The 19323-nt window shown below is 41.9% G+C and overlaps 2 protein-coding genes across 2 annotated transcripts; one reads left to right on the forward strand and one right to left on the reverse strand.

The window, feature by feature from the left end:
• Positions 1 to 14729: 14729 nt before the first annotated feature.
• LOC137581663 (uncharacterized) lies at positions 14730 to 15743 on the forward strand. Its single transcript, XM_068295886.1, has one exon. It carries the CDS (start codon positions 14730 to 14732, stop codon positions 15741 to 15743), a length of 1014 nt encoding a protein of 337 aa, XP_068151987.1.
• A 1880-nt stretch (positions 15744 to 17623) lies between these two features.
• On the reverse strand, positions 17624 to 19093 carry LOC137581664 (uncharacterized). The gene has a single exon (XM_068295887.1). It carries the CDS (start codon positions 19091 to 19093, stop codon positions 17624 to 17626), a length of 1470 nt encoding a protein of 489 aa, XP_068151988.1.
• Between the last annotated feature and the right edge of the window lie 230 nt (positions 19094 to 19323).

Below are 19323 nucleotides of genomic sequence, written 5' to 3' on the forward strand. Positions count from 1 at the left end.
ACGTATGGGATAGCGTACCAGCACGGGTTAAATCACGAAAAATGGCATTACCGTGTCTCTGAAATACCCCAGGGGAGTTTGTCAATCCAAAAGGAACTTTTAAAAACTGATACTGTCCGTTGTGTGTAACGAATGAGGTGAATCTTCGACTCTCTTTTTCAACATCTACATGGAAAAATCCATTCTTTAAATCGATTGTGCTGAAAACCGTTGCTCCTTGTAGCCGATCCAATTGATCTTCAATCAGAGGTATTGGGAAATGATCTTTTACTATTACCTTGTTTATTCTTCTATGGTCAATGCACAGCCGTGGAGTGCCATCGCGTTTTTTTACTAATACGACCATACTGCTGAATTCAGACTCGGATTGTTCTATTATTTCGTCTTTCAGCCACTGATCGACTTGGTGCGTGGTCTCGAATAAATTGGACTATCGTCTTTTAAAACAATACGCATTTCAACATTTGTCGATTTTAACTTTTCCGGCTTATAGTTTTTGATAAGTTCGTTCACTTCGCACTTTGTACTTTTCGATACATTTGAGTCAATGTCAATTTCGTCGTTTTCGACCTTTATTCTCATTACCGAACTTAATTCCGTTTCATCATTATATTTCCCGATTTGTACGCCGTCACTTTTATTTTTATTTCGGCTTGCTTACAAAAGTCTTCTCCCAAAATCACTTCAACATCTAGGAATTCAGATGATACCACTAAAAAAACCAAATCAAACTGTTCTTAGCTTACGGAAAGCCTTTCCGTAAACGAACCGATAGGTACCACTTTCTTTTTATCTCCGAAACCGTATAGAACTTTATCAACTTTAGCCAGCTTAGGTTTTTTCAAACGATTATAAATTAATTCGGTTACGATATTATATTTGCTACCAGTATCAAGCAAGGCTATACACTTTTCATTGTTGATTGACACTTCTTTACACATAAACATATGATCAGCTGATATTTTATTAGTATTACGAAGGTCTGTGCTATTTTCAGACTTTTTATTTGGACAGTCTTTTGCTATGTGACCAAAATTATTGCAACCAAAACACTTTCTTCCTTTACTCTTATTGTCACAATTCTCAGATATATGTCCTTTTTGCCCACAGTTATAGCATTTTATACCACTTTCTTTATTTTCGTATTTCATTACACTTTCTTTTTGGATTTGAACGTTCTTAGACTCACTCTTTTGATTACTCGACTTTTTCCGCATTTTTTCATAACATTTTATTTTCTCTTTAAACTCTTTTAGGTTATTAGCATTGTACAATATTGCTTTGTTCATACTCAAGTCATTAATTCCGTCAATTACATACTGCATAAGAGCACTGATCTCTATATTATCCCGTGATGCCATCTCTTTCATTTTCAACAAATATTCTTGAACACTTTCACTTTTCTTTATTTTCCGTTCTGACAATTGCTTATGTAACTCCGCGCTATTTATTACTGTTTTAAACTCATTTAAAAGTGATTCTTTCAATGTCGACCAATTTTTAATTCCGCGTTCACTCAGAATAAACATTTTAGCAAGTCCTTTAATAGCTCTTCTAGCCAAAACAAATTTTTGTAAACTATCCCATTGCATCAAGTCAGCCATGTCTTCGAAATCCTCAATCCATACTTCAACTGATAAAGTTTCATCGCCATGGAAAGGTCGTAAAGAGTCCTCAACGTCTCGAAAACTCAAAGCGAACCTCGGTGGTGGCATGTTGACATTCACTGCATTTTGCGTATCAATATTGTTGGCCACGACTGTAGAGTTTGCCCTATTCGTTTTGTTTCGCATATTTTCGTTTGTTGCAGCTGTTCTATAATTCGTTTCGTCACTCACTACCGACAACATTTCGTCTTCGTCTTGCATATTGCCTACATCGCCATCTCTTTCGCACTCATCGTCGTCATCTTCGCTTTGATCATTCTCTGTGTCAAGGTCAGCTAGCAAATTTCCAGCTTGCAAATTGGGAAATAAATGGGAAGTTAGATTCGATTATCATGCGATAAACCCAAAACGTCACAAATAATCACTAGATCGTTATTTGTTAAGTTCTTTTCCACATAAGACACTTTACTTTTATATAAATCGCTGTTGCAATCAAAATCAAACCCTTCAAACTTTCTCAATCTTTAGTGATTTGCACGATCGTCTTCTTCTTCGTAAATAAACTTGTGAAACAATGTAATATTAGATTTCTTTTCAGTTTTCAGTGCCTCTTGCACATTCCCAAAGTCTTCCAGTTTGCTCATAGTTCTTTCTCTTACGCACACACACTTATATATATGTATATATACGTCGTTTGCCACGTCACCACAGTTATTGTCGTATTCAAACACTTTTTCGTCGTTCGTTGAAAATTTTTTACCGTTTATTTGCCGCTTTTTCGTCGTAAGCCGCCACTTTTTCCTCGTTTGATGCTAATTCTTATTCATTTTTGTCGTTTTTTTTCTCGTCGTTTGATTTCACTGTTGCGTCGTTTTGTGTAAGTTTGTCTCTTTCTCACTCACTACTTTTTTATTTCTTTATAAGTTGAGCCATGCCTTCTTTGTAGGTTGAGTCATGCCTATTTTGTAGGTTGAGCCCCCATATTTGTAGGAATTTGTTTTATTCACTATATTTATTTGTAGTATTTTAGTTTATTTTAATGTAAAACTATTAATTTGATTATTTTTATTAGATTTAGTTGGAAATTAGTCGTCTTTACTGCTTCGCGTCGCTTCGTCTTTCGTATTTCGTCTCTTTGGTTCGACTGCCCGTCTTTAGCTCAATTCGCCTCGCTCAGTAGAGTTCCCAGACCCAATCCCACATATATATGAGGTTAACATTATATTTGTAATAGTTTATTGTACATAATAATATTAACTGAAATGTTTAAATTGAGGTGTAGTACATATTTCTTTGAGAATAATAATTGATTTCATAACTGCCGAACGCTCTCGTAACCCGTTTATCTCTTGCCCGTTCTCGACGACGACTGCCCTTAGACTCTCTCTCTTCGATGCCTCTACCTCTCAGCTGCTACACGACTCGAAAATAGGGGCGATCTCAGATCAGTGTGCCCATCTCGTCTTTACACTCGGCCCTCCTGATAATCGTCTTCTGACTCAGAAGACAGCAACTCGTCGTTCTCAGCCACATATCGCCAAAGTCTCATATAGTCCACGTTCGTAGTTGTCATCTTTGGCCCTTCACCATTGGTCGCTTTCTTTACATCGTACCGGCCGTTGCGCTTAGCTTTGATCACTTCATAGGGTCCCAAAAACTTACTTGGCAATTTACGGCCCGCTACAAACTGCGTTCTCTTTATAGCTACCAAATCGCCAACTTGGTAGATAGCTTCGCCTTTCCTGTTCTTATCATAGTTTCTCTTGTAAGTCGCCTGCGCCTTCTCTATATTAATCTTAGCCTCTTGTCTTAGCTTTTGACGCTCGTCGTTGAACTGATCTACTTGTTCCTCCTGTAATATATCCAGCAAACGGTCATCTATATGGTTACGCATTCTTGTTCCAAACAGGACTTCAAAAGGTGACATTTTCGTTGATGAATGCATCGTTGTATTAATAGCCTTCTGTACTTGAGAAACCGCTTTATACCATTTCGTGGGTTCATCTGCTGATATTTTTCCGATAATAGACAGGATACAACGGTTAACTCGTTCGATTTGGCCATTGCCCCTTGCTACTCCTGTGGTTGACAGTACATGCTCTACATCGTTTGATCGAAGGAATTCTTTAAAAGCGTTTGATGTGAAGGCCACCCCTCTGTCACTTATGATCCTCTCGGGAAATCCAAAAATGTCTGTCCATTCGTTGAGTCTTTTAATTACTTCTTCCTGACCTGTGGAGTTCGTTGGAAACAACCATACAAATTTCGAAAAACCATCTACCATTGCCAAAATGAATGTTTATTATGAATTATATGAATTATATATTATATGCGATCGTTGTATTATCTCACGTTCCATTAGCTTTGGTACAACCAATAACTCATTACCTTCAACTTCTTTGAATAGCAAACCACCTTTCACGTTGAAGCTTTTATATGGTTGCTGCTTTAGTAACTCTATATGTCTGCTGTGCCTTCTTTAAACGCCCTGTTATTTCATCTTTTACTACTAAGCACGACTGCGGGTAACGGCTTAAACAGTCCACGTGCTGCATCTTAACTGCTGATCGGTGCTCCACGTTCAATTTGAAATCTTGTAAATACAATATCCATTGCGCAACCTCCCTTGGGATGTCCAGCTTTGACGTAGTTTGCTTAAATGCAATGCAGTCTGTCACCAATTTCACCGGGATCCCTAGCAAATAATGTCGAAATTTTTTTAACGTCATATATGCTGCCTTGACTTCAAGAATGTAGCTATGCCTCTTCGAATCTGCTTCGGATGCTTTCTTACTCCAAAAATAAATCGGATGTAAATTGTTGTCAAATAGCTGAAGTAGTGCTCCTCCAAATCCGTCTTTTGAAGCATCCGTGTGCAACTCGGTTGGTGCCTCGCGAGAATAGAGGTGTAACACTGGTTCGTTTATTATCGCCGTCTTCAATTGCTGCAACGCCTGAAGCTCGCTTGGACCCATAATAAACTTGACATCTTTTTTCAGCAACTTGGTAAGAGGTCTTGCTATCTGCGCATACTGAGGAATAAACTTTCTAAAGAATCCGGTTAAACCAAGAAATGCCTGAATCGATTTGACGTTTGTGGGAATTCTCGACTTTACCGGGCCAAATCTTTCCATCTTCAATTTCGTGACCTAGAAAGCTTATGCGTTTTTGCAAAAAACTACATTTTCCCCATTTTATTTTTAAATCATACTTTGCTGTAGTTTTTAATACCAATTTGGTTTTGTTTAGACACTCGTTTGCTGACTTAGCATATACTATAATGTCATCCATATATAATTGCATTATATTCTTGTTAATCAGATCCTGAAATATGTGGTTAACGAAACGAATGAATGAAGCAGGAGAATTTCGAAATCCAAATGCCGCTCTATTAAACTCGTATAATCCTTCTCTAGTAATAAACGCTGTATATGATTTGCTAGATTCCTCTATGGGCACATGGAAGAATCCATTTTCCAAATCCATAATCGTATAAAAGCTTGCTGTCTGCAATTTCTCAAGCACTTCATCCATTAAAGGAACTGGAAAGCAGTCTTCCAAGACCATGATATTTAGCTTCCTGTAATCTACACAAACCCGCAAAGTATTGTCTTTCTTCTTTACGATTACAACTCTGCTAGCAACATTCGAAGTGGATTTGCGCACTATTCCGTTTTCTTCCCACTCATCAACTTGATTTTTAACCGCTTCCGCTTCTGGTGCCGACAAACGACTGGGTGACTGCCTAAATGGGATTATTGCGCCATCTGGTACAATTTTCAACTCAATAGGACAATTTACCTTCTCTGCATCATTCAGCTCAAAGCTATCCTGTATCAACACTTCGACTTGCTTTTGATATTGCGGTGAGCGGAATAACTACATGAGATGTCAAAAACATTGTACCAATTGTCAGCATATTCTTCTTGCGATTTGGTGTCTTCAACCAGGCTCATAAATGTATATCCACGCTCATCGATCGATACTCTAAACTTCTCCACAAAGTCGTATCCCAAAATAACGTCACAGTCCATAGTGTTGCTCTCCACTACCAAGAATTTTTGCTACGTCTTTAGGTTATCCACGATGACTTCTGTCTCGAAAAAGCTTTTTGCTTTTGTTTGGCTTTTGCCTAGGCCGCAGAGCATTAAGAAACTTTCTTTTAAATCAATCTTACCCAAGTATTTTAGAAAAGAGTTCTTTACAATAGTGACAAACCGTCAACATTTACGCCATTCAACGACACCGACTTGACCCGTTTTTGTATATTTATTTTACGAACAGCTGATAACTTTCTGGGGCAATTAGTTGAAATATGTCCACTTTCATTACAACTAAAATATTTTCTATCCGCGCTATTACAGTCTTTACGCTTGTGCTCACTGGAACCGGAATTAAAACAATATTCTTTCTTTTTAATGTTTTCGACTTTTGCAATAGACGTGATTTTTCGATTGTTTTTCTCAATATTATCAAATTTTTTTACATGCTCAAATACACCATATTGCTCTTTTAATTCTTTTAGCGATTTGCAATTGTACATTGTGAACTTGAACTCGCTTTTAATATTAAGCCCATCAACTATGTACCGTATAACCGCCGCGACTTCGATTTTTCCAGCACTAGCAATTTTTCTCTTATTCAGCATATATTCGTGAAACGATTCACCACTGTGCATTTTACGATCGCGTAGCTGTTGATGTAGGTCAGCGCTACTCAAATTTGACTCGAACTCACAACACAACATTTGTCTCAAACTCTGAAAATCACTCACTGTTTCTGACTCGAGATATAACTGTGCCGCACCATTCATTTTATTTCTCGCTTGCACATACATCTGCTTGTCTGTGAGCTCGTAAGCTTCGGCATTCTGTTCAAAGTTCTCAAACCATTTCTCTACCGCTACATTGTAACCGTCAAACACACATACAACTTTTTCGAAATGCTCAGGGTTTATTTTGACTTCTGCATACTTTCTCTCATCTGCTTCGATTTTAAGAGAAAACATTTGTATTAACTGTTGCATCTTTATATCTAGATCTCTGGGATCACTTTTTTCTACGTCACTAACTTCTTTCACTTCCATATTATTTTTTATCGATTCTTCATCTTCCACTAAACCGAACGTTTCGTTCAAGGTCTTCTTTTCAACAATCTTCTTTTCGTTCTTCTTTTCGTTCTTTTTTCGACTTCGCTGGTGTGCGCAATGGCGGCGACAATTCGGTTTTTCGCGACTTCGTGGCGCCGACTGATCGACTGTTGGAGAACGATTTCTTAAAAAAGCTACCGCGCACTACTGGAATTTTCACAACTGTACAACTTTTTTTGGATGTTTTGTACCAACTTTTACAAAATCAACCGCAACTTTACAACTTTATTGTTTTTTAAATTCCAGCACAACCCCATTTACATTTTTCTAAGAACTTTCTCCACATTACACATGCACTAACACACACAAAACCGGCGAGCCCCAAATGTGAGGTTAACATTATATTTGTAATAGTTTATTGTACATAATAATATTAACTGAAATGTTTAAATTGAGGTGTAGTACATATTTCTTTGAGAATAATAATTGATTTCATAACTGCCGAACGCTCTCGTAACCCGTTTATCTCTTGCCCGTTCTCGACGACGACTGCCCTTAGACTCTCTCTTCGATGCCTCTGCCTCTCAGCTGCTACACGACTCGAAAATAGGGGCGATCTCAGATCAGTGTGCCCATCTCGTCTTTACATATATGTGGGCAAAATAATGGCCGGAAGAAATTATATGTGTGGTTATTTATTAATATGGACCGGTATACAATTAGGCGAAAGAAGGAAATCGGAAATAATGTGATTTGAATTTGGCGCGCTTGAGCCGCCTATCACGACTCGACTCACGTGTCACCACTACTCCGAAAACAGCTGTCGGCCGCTGCTTATATATTTGTTTAATTATGTTAATAAACAAAAAAGAACAATACGAACGTTTTTTACACACCGCGAGTGTTGTGCGCGAAAACAAACAAAATACCTGATCAGTGCATATGGACGAATTTTTTTGTTTTTTAAACCTTTACGCGGACTTGGCAAACAGCTGTGGAATCTACATGTACATGTGAATGCATATGTACAAAAGTGGAATTGGACCAGGAAAAGAACATAAATAAAAATGGGTAATCGTGGAATGAAAAACGAAAACGTTGGACAAACACGCCAAGGATTAGGAACTACCATGTAACATTGGAACTGGTCAGGTATGTACATACAATATATAAAAGTGTGTAGGTCGCTATGGAAAAGCGGGAAAACCTCACACTTTTATTAGTATGTAGGGGCAAATGAAATGAATAATGAAATTTTGTACTTATCAAGAATTCCGCCGATGCAAGCTGGAGGAGCGGAAGGACATCCGGCTCGAAGGACCAATGTTTGTGGAGGGGCGGAAGAATCCAAAAAGCCGCAAGTGGTTGGCGGGTGCCAATGTCTTCTGGGTCTAATTAAAACGCGCGAGAACATCGTTTTAAACTAATTATATTTATTTGTATTACGTTACAATTAGTCCCGACACACACGAGATAGATGCGGGTTGGAAAATTTTACAATCGAAAGAAAAAACACACAAGAGAAGTACGGGTGTTCGGGTTAAAATCTCGTATAAGATTAAATGGTGATGCCCATGGGAAAATCAAGTCACCCCTCCTGGTGTGACCGTAGGTGCCGAGGATCAAAAAAACCTCCTCACTCCTCTCTGCTCTTCGCAGAGATATTTGATTGCTCTGCTATAAGCAAGTCCTGCTAATATGATACCAGCTGATCTGCTGTGCAGGGATGGTTGTGGCTGTCGCCGCTTCTAGTTGAGAGTGTTATTAACTGTCTGCAAAGTTTTTGTTCCTCTGTGTCCTGGGTTTGAATACGTGTGTGTGTAGCTTGTGTTTGCCGTCCAAATTGCTTGTGATGAAGACAGTCAAGCGTCAATCAGTCAGTCACTTGGTCCTGGAACTCTGACTGAAACGTAATGAATACTTCTCTCTTTTTCTCTGCCTCTATCTATTTCTGTCTCTGACTGTGTTTGGCCCCGGTCTTCATTCAAGTCAGAATGCCATTGTCTATGTCTCGCTAACTGTCCTAGTGGCTGTCAGTTAACATGCCTTTTTTTCGTGGCGGGGGAAGGCGGCTTTGGTGAAAGCGGCATCGACAATAGTTGGCCCTGGCAATGAGCTCTCGTGTCGTCTCGTCTCTCTCGTGGAGGGATAATCACTTTGGGAAATTGCTCATGAATGATTTGTTTTTTATAATTTGATTGATGAGCGTCAATATACTTATATGCCGCTTTGATGTGGGCAATTCCAATGCAGAGTTCCAGACATAGGGGCAGTCCATATGTATGTATATAGATATACTCATTCATTCAATATATGTATTTGTATTTGTCGATGCCTTGTATGTGTGTGTTTTTTTTTTTTTTATACCCTTGCAGAGGGTATTATAAAATTGATCAGATGTTTGTAACGCACAGAAGGAGACGTTTCCGACCCCTTAAAGTATATATATTCTTGATCAGCATGAGAAGCTGAGTTGATATAGCCATGTCCGACTGACCGTCTGTCCGTCTGTCCGCCCGTCTGTGCGTACGCGTTTTACTCAGTCGTCTTAAGAGATATCGGGCTGAAATTTTTTTTCGGGGGTTTTTATTACCCGGCATAAATAAAGTATGAAAACCAACAGGATCGGACCACTATATCAGATAGCTCTAGAAGAACTAGAAGAAAAATTTTCATAAAAATCGAGTATGCTATGAAATTTACATATGTATGTGATAAAATTGGATATCAAACCCCATATCCCAAAATTTGAATGTGATCGGATAAATATAACACAAGTTACAGTCAATATAATAATCGGCTCTGCTCCCAGCTCTGCCGGCAGCGCTGCTTGCTGTCTACTACGTCTTTCGTCATCTACAGAGTACATGCATACACACACAGACGCAACGGTACATAAAGTGTATGTGAATGCGTGCGTTGCTTTGCTTTGGGAATTTGGGAAGAAGAACAAATTGTAAAATATAGAGTAAAATTGTTTTGTTTGTATATTGATGAATTCAGTTGCAGATAACAAATTTTGAACATGTAAAATTATTGTTACCAAGGACTGCAAGGGTATATAAACTTCGGCATAGCCGCTGTTAGCTTCTTTGATTTTTTTAATTCAATTTTAACGATTAACTAACAGAAAAAAACAACTAACAGAAAAAAAAACAACATAAAAGAACAAATTTGATTCGGAGTGGATGAAAAGCAGGGTGCTGACTTCTCCGGAACTACTAGTGTCCTATTAGTAGTGTACTAGTGTACTATTGTCCTGACCTAATCCGTTCTTGCCTCCGTTGCTCTCTCATGACCTTTGCTGCAAAGTCGTTTACCGCCGTCCAAATTATCGCGTCTTCTAGCATTTTTCTCACCAGGTTGGAAGGTGTGGCCCCCTCACCTAGCATGGTGTTTAGGGATCTTCTTTCATCGTCGTATCTCGGGCAGCAAAAGACAACGTGTTCAGCGGTTTCGGAGATACCACTCCCACAACAGCTGCACTTGTCTGTGGTTTCGTGCCCGAACCGTTTTAGGTAGCTTCTGAAGCAACCGTGTACGCTCAGTATTTGCGTCAAGTAAAAGTTTACCTGACCATGACGCCTCTTGATCCACGCCTTAATGTTCGGGATCAGCTTCCAGATCCACCTGACCTTGGTGGAAGCATCCCAGCGACTCTGCCACCTAGCGAGGCATCCATGCCATTGCGAAGTGCGCTCCGCTTGACGTGATGATACGCTTAAGGTCTCCTGTCGGCGATTTAGACCGCGTAGCGCAAACTTAAGGAATTGCTTCTGTACCGATTCAATACTACGCTGGTGATTGCGGGTTCCACACTGGCGAGCAATATTTTAGAGTAGTGCGAACTAACGAAGTGTATAAAACCTTTGTTACATAGCGGTCATCAAATTCTTTGGCCCAACGTTTAATGAAGCCAAGAAGGCTGCATGCTCTATTGACAATTGAAGAAATATGAACATTAAATGAAAGTTTAGGGTCAAACATAACGCATAAGTCTTTGAATGATGGTACACCATCTAACAGAACAGACTTAATAGAGTATTGAGCTAGGAGCGGAGACAAACGACTGAAAGTCATAAAAGAACACTTAGAGGCATTAAGGTGTAATTTATTAACGTGGCACCAATCACAGAACGCATCGAGATCTGATTGCAAGTACTGTTGGAAAGAAGGATCATTATAGGAATAACAAATCTTGACGTCATCCGCAAACATGAGCACGCGTGAATGAGCCAAGGCAAATCATTTACAAACAATGTAAACAAAAGCCCAGATGTCTGCCTTGGGGTACACCTGACGTAACTCGAACAGTTTTAGATATCGAGGAACGAAAAGACACCTTTTGGATTCTGCCAATAAGATGCGACTTTAACCAAGCCAATAGTTTTGGGGAAAAACCCATCATGTTAAGTTTTGCGAGAAGCATAGAATGTTCAACCGTATCAAGAGCCTTACTAAAGTCAGTATAAATAACATCAGTTTGACACTTTTTACGGAAGCCATGGTGTACAAGGGTAGTCAATTCTAAAAAGGTTGGTAAGCGACGAACGACCTTTCATGAAGCCATACTGACATGGAGAAATAATGGATCTGGATAGATGTTGAAGGGAAGACGTAATAATTTTCTCAAACAGTTTAGGTATTGCCGAAAGTTTGGCAATTCCACGGTAGTTAGAAACATCTGAATTGCTACCCTTTTTAAAAAGCGGAATAATAAAAGACTCCTTCCAAATATCAGGAAAGCTACAAGTCTCACACGATATAAAGAATAACAGAGCTAAAGGCTTAGATAGGGAAATCGAAAACAGAGCGTCTTTTGGAATTGACAAAGTTGTAAAATCTTTTGGGGTTCTTATAAAATTCAACCTTACAGCGAACGAGATAATTGTTGTAGCATTGAGTACATAAAAGACAAAATTGAGATTTGGCTATACAATACCAACCAGTTTTTTTTAATTATTTAAAATATCTCGATTTAATGTTACGTAGATTAGAGAGCCTACGTGTGATCCAGACTGGCGAGCTGGAGACGGTAAAGACATTCACAAAAGGAACCCATTTATTAATTAGAGAATTAAGAGCAGAGTAGAAAAACTTCACTGCACAATCTATATCGCAGCACTCAAATAGAAATGACCAATCAAAAGAGAAAATAAGGCTGTTAAGAAGATTGAAATTTGTTTTACGACAACATCTACTACGAGAATTTTAGATGTTATTAAATGAATTAGTAACGGAATTGTAAGAAATAGTGACTTCAATGGTAGGGTGATAAAGATCTTCAGGTTTCACTAGTGGCTGTGTTTGTGATACAGCACTAACAGTGGGATCAGAGACAAAAACAAGATCAAGGATTCTTTTAGAAGAGTTAAGGAAAGAATTCAACTGATATAGTGGACATTCAAGTAGGCTATCAAGAAAAACATGGTGAGATGAAGGAATTAAGAAAGATAGATTATCATTAACAAGCCAAGAAATATTAGGCAAGTTAAAATCATCAAAAACTATAAGAAAATCAGATCTTTAAGACTGTTGCGGGGCAGGCTTAATTGCCGCCCCGCGCCAGTAGAAAGGCTTACCCAACGCGCCCCTGGTTTTTATTCTCTCTCATTCGAAGAAGAACAGTTAGAATTTACTTTGTCTTTGCTTGCACTTATGACAGAGCGGCAGCCCGCTATGACGGCGCGCCAGTCACAGAAAATTAGGCAAGCAGGAAAGACGTGAAAAGGAGAGAAAAACACAAATGTAAGATAAAATAGAAACATGTGAGAAATTTGAATTAACATTGAAATAAAGATTTCAGCCAACCGATCGATATGCCACAAATTGTGCAACTGAATATAGCGCAATACAACACAAAACCGGCGTTTAATTGTTTGGTTAGAGGGCTCGGGGTATATGTTCGACTCGCGAACTTTTTTGGAGCTGTCCCACGTCACGACCTGAACATTTTCTACATCCTGAAATATTTATTTCTTTGGCTCCAGAGATATTAGCAGAGTCTGAATATCTCTGAACCACGTGGATTGGAGTGGAATCTTCCAGAAGCTTCCTTCGTGAGAGCGACCGCGGCAGACGATTACATGCCGGCTCGCTGAGAGAGGAAGAGAGAGGGAGATAGTGAACGTGGAGTCTTCCAGAAGCTTCCTTCGTGAGAGCGACCGCGGCAGACGATTACATGCCGGCTCGCTGAGAGAGGAAAAGAGAGGGAGATAGTGAACCACGTGCAAACAGGCAAACATAACCTCATTGTTACGTAACATATGCAATGAGCAACAGTGATAGAGTACCAGTTCAACCTAGCGCTGAGAGTCAGGAAGACGGCGCTGAGGCGACTGAGAACGGAGCGGTCTCAAGCGACAGAGAAACTGATACACCAACGATGTCAACGCCATCCAGAGGCGACGGTTTGTCAGTGGAACAAACGATTCTTAATGGAATGTTCGAGAGTCACGCAGGAAACGGTACGGCAATTAAACGGCCCAGTAAAATTGATCTAGCTCCGTGGTCCGTACCTGCGTTGGCGCAATCGACTATTCAAGGAGTGAGTCTACCTTTTCTGGCCAATACAGCTAATCTTCATAACGGATTGTGGACCCAAGGACAAAGTAACGCGGGTGGAATGCAGCATGGACCTGGAATCCAACTGCCGGCTACCGGACACTTGACGTTAAGCCCTGGAGTGCACTCTACGGATTTAGGACACAAGAAAACTCTATTGTCATCGGAACAGATAGCGTCCCGCCAAGTACTGAACAAAGACTTACCCATGTTTTCCGGTAAGCCAGAAGAGTGGTTGTTGTTTATAAGCCATTACGAACAATCTACTGAAAGATGTGGAATTAGTAACGAAGAGAATCTTATTCGGCTCCAGAAGTGCTTAAAAGGAGCGGCTTGGGATGCCGTTCGAGGAAAGCTAATGCGTCCAGAGACGGTGCCGTATGCAATCGGTACGTTACGGATGCTTTATGGAAGACCGGAGATTATTCACTCGAGCCTACAAAGGAAACTAAGAGAAGAACCAGCGGCACGCTCAAATAATTTGGATTCGGTTATTCAGCTAGCTTTGGCAGTGCAGAACTATTGCGCGACACTGGTCGCAATTGGGCTTAAAGAGTATCTGCACGATCCAGCATTACCAGGCGAGCTCGTCGAGAAGTTGCCGTGAGACTTGAAACTCGATTGGGGAAGACACCGAATGACTCTAATTGGATGTGTGGCTAACTTGTCTATCTTTGACAATTGGCTGTTTGGCATTGCAATGTGTGCCTCAATGGTTACGCCGTATACAGTTCCAGCTATGGATGGAGCAAAGAGAACCAAAGAGCCAATTTTTCTGCACAACGAATTGCAAAGTGGATCTAGTCAGGAATCGAAAACACAGGAAGTACGCATCCGGTTGTGCCCCAAATGTGCAGGGAGTCATAACGTAGCAGACTGTCGCCTCTTTCGAGAAATGAGCATAAAGCAGAGAAAGGAGTTCGTGCGGCAAAAGAGGCTCTGCTATTGTTGTTTTGATCAGCACGTGATACGGAATTGCAAAAGTAAAAGAAGTTGTGGTGTCGATGGGTGCAGGCAGATACACCACTCGTTGATCCACGAGACAGCGGACTACAAGGAAAGCAAATCGCAGTGGCAGACGAATGAGGATGATAAACCAGTTCATCCACCAATCTTATTCCATGGAGATATAACAAGCAAGGCTTTATTCTTTTCTCTGGAAAAGTAAGCTATTTAAGTGCACTCCTTACCTGGACGAGTTAGGAGTGCTACGTATCAAAGGACGAATCGACAGAATTGAAGGAGTAGATATGGACACTAAGCGACCCATTATACTACCGTAAAAGCATAGAGTAACGTTTCTGATTGTGGAGTACTATCACAGGAAGAATTACCATTTGCACAATGAAATTGTCGTTAACGAGGTACGACAGCGGTACTGGATAACCGGCTTACGCGCTTTAGTGAGAAAAGTCGCGAACGCCTGTGTAGCGTGCCGTATACGAGAGGCCCGACCAGTGCCACCAAAGATGGGCGATTTACCAAAGGAGAGGTTATCGCCGCACACACAACCATTCACCTTTACTGGAGTGGACTGCTTCGGCCCATTTGAAGTCGCAGTGGGCCGCAGGCACGAGAAGAGATGGGGCGTGTTATTCACATGCCTTACGACCCGAGCGATACACCTAGAAATTGCTGCATCACTGTCAACCGACTCATTTCTTTGCGTATTGAAGGCGTTTGTAGCCAGAAGAGCGGTGCCGCGTACCATACTATCGGACAATGGTACAAATTTTAGAGGAGCCAGCCGCGTTTTGAAGGAGCACCTAGAACGGATATCAACTTCAGCTGTGGATCTGCAGTTTCCAACGTTGGAGTTCAAGTTTAACCCTCCCAGTTCACCGCACATGGGCGGCGTTTGGGAGCGACTGGTACGTTCTACTAAATCTATACTTTCAGAAATACTGCCAAGGGCCGGCCTGAAGGAAGAGGTGTTAAGAGGAGCCTTTGCTGACGTAGAGCAAATTTTGAATTCAAGGCCTCTGACGTATGTGCCTTTAGAAAGCGCCGAATCGGAAGCATTAACGGTGAACCATTTTCTAAAAGGCAGTTCTAGTGGCCTACGTGAGAGCGGTTCACTGCAACAGTCTGGGCCGCAACTCGCAAAAGGGTATCCTGTTGCCAGCCAAATTGCCGACCGTTTCTGGAAGAGGTGGCTAAGAGAATATCTACCTACAATCACAAGGCGCACGAAATGGTTCCAACCACAGCTCAAGCCGGTAGCAGTAGGTGACGTGGTGATAATTGTAGACGATGCCGCTAAACGTAATACGTGGCCAAAGGGAAGAGTGATCGACGTTCATCGTGGGAAAGACGGACAGGTGCGAAGCGCAGTCGTTCGCACAGTAGATGGACTTGTGACGCGACCAACAGTGAAGCTGGCCGTACTGAATTTGGAGAGTAATCCACCGCACGAAGGCGCTGGTGAATTACGGGGTGGGGAATGTTGCGGTGCAGGCTTAATTGCCGCCCCGCGCCAGTAGAAAGGCTTACCCAACGCGCCCCTGGTTTTTATTCTCTCTCATTCGAAGAAGAACAGTTAGAATTTACTTTGTCTTTGCTTGCACTTATGACAGAGCGGCAGCCCGCTATGACGGCGCGCCAGTCACAGAAAATTAGGCAAGCAGGAAAGACGTGAAAAGGAGAGAAAAACACAAATGTAAGATAAAATAGAAACATGTGAGAAATTTGAATTAACATTGAAATAAAGATTTCAGCCAACCGATCTAACCGATCGATATGCCCACAAATTGTGCAACTGAATATAGCGCAATACAACACAAAACCGGCGTTTCATTGTTTGGTTAGAGGGCTCGGGGTATATGTTCGACTCGCGAACTTTTTTGGTGTTGTCCCACGTCACGACCTGAACATTTTCTACATCCTGAAATATTTATTTCTTTGGCTCCAGAGATATTAGCAGAGTCTGAATATCTCTGAACCACGTGGATTGGAGTGGAATCTTCCAGAAGCTTCCTTCGTGAGAGCGACCGCGGCAGACGATTACATGGCGGCTCGCTGAGAGAGGAAGAGAGAGGGAGATAGTGAACGTGGAGTCTTCCAGAAGCTTCCTTCGTGAGAGCGACCGCGGCAGACGATTACATGCCGGCTCGCTGAGAGAGGAAAAGAGAGGGAGATAGTGAACCACGTGCAAACAGGCAAACATAACCTCATTGTTACGCAACATATGCAATGAGCAACAGTGATAGAGTACCAGTTCAACCTAGCGCTGAGAGTCAGGAAGACGGCGCTGAGGCGACTGAGAACGGAGCGGTCTCAAGCGACAGAGAAACTGATACACCAACGATGTCAACGCCATCCAGAGGCGACGGTTTGTCAGTGGAACAAACGATTCTTAATGGAATGTTCGAGAGTCACGCAGGAAACGGTACGGCAATTAAACGGCCCAGTAAAATTGATCTAGCTCCGTGGTCCGTACCTGCGTTGGCGCAATCGACTATTCAAGGAGTGAGTCTACCTTTTCTACGTGCACCATGCTGATGCTTTACGAACTATTTTTTTTCGTCTTAAAGATCGTGATTTTCTTATAGTTTTAGATGATTTTAACTTGCCTAATATTTCTTGGCTTGTTGCATTCCACCCGCGTTACTTTGTCCTTGGGTCCACAATCCGTTATGAAGATTAGCTGTATTGGCCAGAAAAGGTAGACTCACTCCTTGAATAGTCGATTGCGCCAACGCAGGTACGGACCACGGAGCTAGATCAATTTTACTGGGCCGTTGATATCCGTTCTAGGTGCTCCTTCAAAACGCGGCTGGCTCCTCTAAAATTTGTACCATTGTCCGATAGTATGGTACGCGGCACCGCTCTTCTGGCTACAAACGCCTTCAATACGCAAAGAAATGAGTCGGTTGACAGTGATGCAGCAATTTCTAGGTGTACCGCTCGGGTCGTAAGGCATGTGAATAACACGCCCCATCTCTTCTCGTGCCTGCGGCCCACTGCGACTTCAAATGGGCCGAAGCAGTCCACTCCAGTAAAGGTGAATGGTTGTGTGTGCGGCGATAACCTCTCCTTTGGTAAATCGTCCATCTTTGGTGGCACTGGTCGGGCCTCTCGTATACGGCACGCTACACAGGCGTTCGCGACTTTTCTCACTAAAGCGCGTAAGCCGGTTATCCAGTACCGCTGTCGTACCTCGTTAACGACAATTTCATTGTGCAAATGGTAATTCTTCCTGTGATAGTACTCCACAATCAGAAACGTTACTCTATGCTTTTACGGTAGTATAATGGGTCGCTTAGTGTCCATATCTACTCCTTCAATTCTGTCGATTCGTCCTTTGATACGTAGCACTCCTAACTCGTCCAGGTAAGGAGTGCACTTAAATAGCTTACTTTTCCTATTTGTTATGCCATGTCCTTGGTTTAGGCATCTGATCTCTTCTGGAAACTCCTCTTCTTGGCATGCACGAATAATAGACATCGGTTTTCACATCGAGGTTTATAGCCACAATGTTCATCAGTTGTTCTCCGCAAGGCCTCTTACATATGCCTCCCCGTAGCTTTTTCAACGTTCCGAATCGTTCCGGATCAGGTGTGATGCAAGCCAAACTAGAGTTCCCTTTGACTTTCTCCTCGTGGTGCAAGATACTTTCACTCGTCTTGCTCGGGCCCTGCTCCATGCTAGGCCATTGTGTCTCTTGTTCATACAAGAATCTCGGGCCAACAAACCACCTTGAATTCCCGGTCATATCTGGCATCTTTGTCCATTTCGTGCCATCGTCTGCAACGTTATGCTGGGTGGGCACCCATCGCCAAGATAGCACGTCAGAGTCTTCCAGAATTTCTCCAACTCGCAATGCCACAAATTGATTGTATTTGCGGGCATCTGATCTAATCCAGCATAAAACGTCCTTCGAATCCGTCCAGAAAATACGCTGACATACGGTTACTGAGAGTTCAGGTTCGATGAATTTCGCCAGCCGTAAACCTAAAACTGCAGCCATCAGTTCCATCCGTGGTATTGAGACTGGCTTCAAGGGGGCCACTCGTGTCTTAGACGCTACCAGGGAACAGTGGACTATTCCATCCACTTCTGCTCGCAGGTACACAAGCGCTGCATAAGCGTTGATGCTGGCGTCCACAAACGTGTGAAGTTGTACTCGCCACCACATGCCTAAAACCTTATCTTGCGTTTTTTCAAGGAATCCCACCTCCCTAGGCACGTCTCCTTCTTGGTTCTTGAGCGTTCTCACTACTCTCGCAGAATTCGATGTCCAGCGCCTCATGTTGAATCCACCCTCCAAGTGAATTCTCTGCACCTCCATGGCCAACTCCGTCATCTCGTCTTCGGTGTTTGTCGACTCGAGCCAGTCGTCGACAAACGTGTTTCTACAAATGGCCGCAACAGCTCTTGGAGATTCTCTTCTGAATCGCTCTGCGTTGCGATTCTTTATGAAATTAGCTAAGGCCGGCGAGCAGGAAGCCCCGATTGTCATAACCTGCATCACGTACGTTTCTGCCGCCTTAGCCGAATTTCCATTGCGCCATAGAAACTTCTGAGCCGTCTGGTCCTCTGGGCGCACCCTTACTTGGTGAAACATCTCACTTATGTCACCAGCCACTGCTACTGGTCGCTCCCGAAAACGTATTAACACGCCAACTAGAGATGCCAGTATATCCGGGCCCTTTAGCAAAACGTCGTTCAATGACGTGCCGTTGACTTTCGCAGCTGCATCCCAGACCAGCCTCGTCTTGTTCTTGTTTGGGTAAGTGACTGTAAATATAGGAAGAAACCATGAACTTTTACCCTTATTTAGCTCACTTTCTGTTAATCTCCGGATGTATCCCTTTTCTTCATAGCTTTGCATAATGTCCAACATAAAGAATATATGAACAAAAGATATATAGGCTAAAGTTAGAACGTGTAACTTCAATGCAAATAAACTCAACACCTAAGGGGAGATCAATCGACACCACACTTGAAGACAGATTTGAGTTGACAGCAATGAAGACTGATCGGATAAATATAACACAAGTTACAGTTAATATAATAATCGGCTCTGCTCCCAGCTCTGCCGGCAGCGCTGCTTGCTGTCTA

This window comes from Drosophila tropicalis, unplaced genomic scaffold, assembly GCF_018151085.1.
Source record: "Drosophila tropicalis isolate 14030-0801.00 unplaced genomic scaffold, ASM1815108v1 contig_857, whole genome shotgun sequence".
Lineage (NCBI taxonomy): Eukaryota > Metazoa > Arthropoda > Insecta > Diptera > Drosophilidae > Drosophila > Drosophila tropicalis.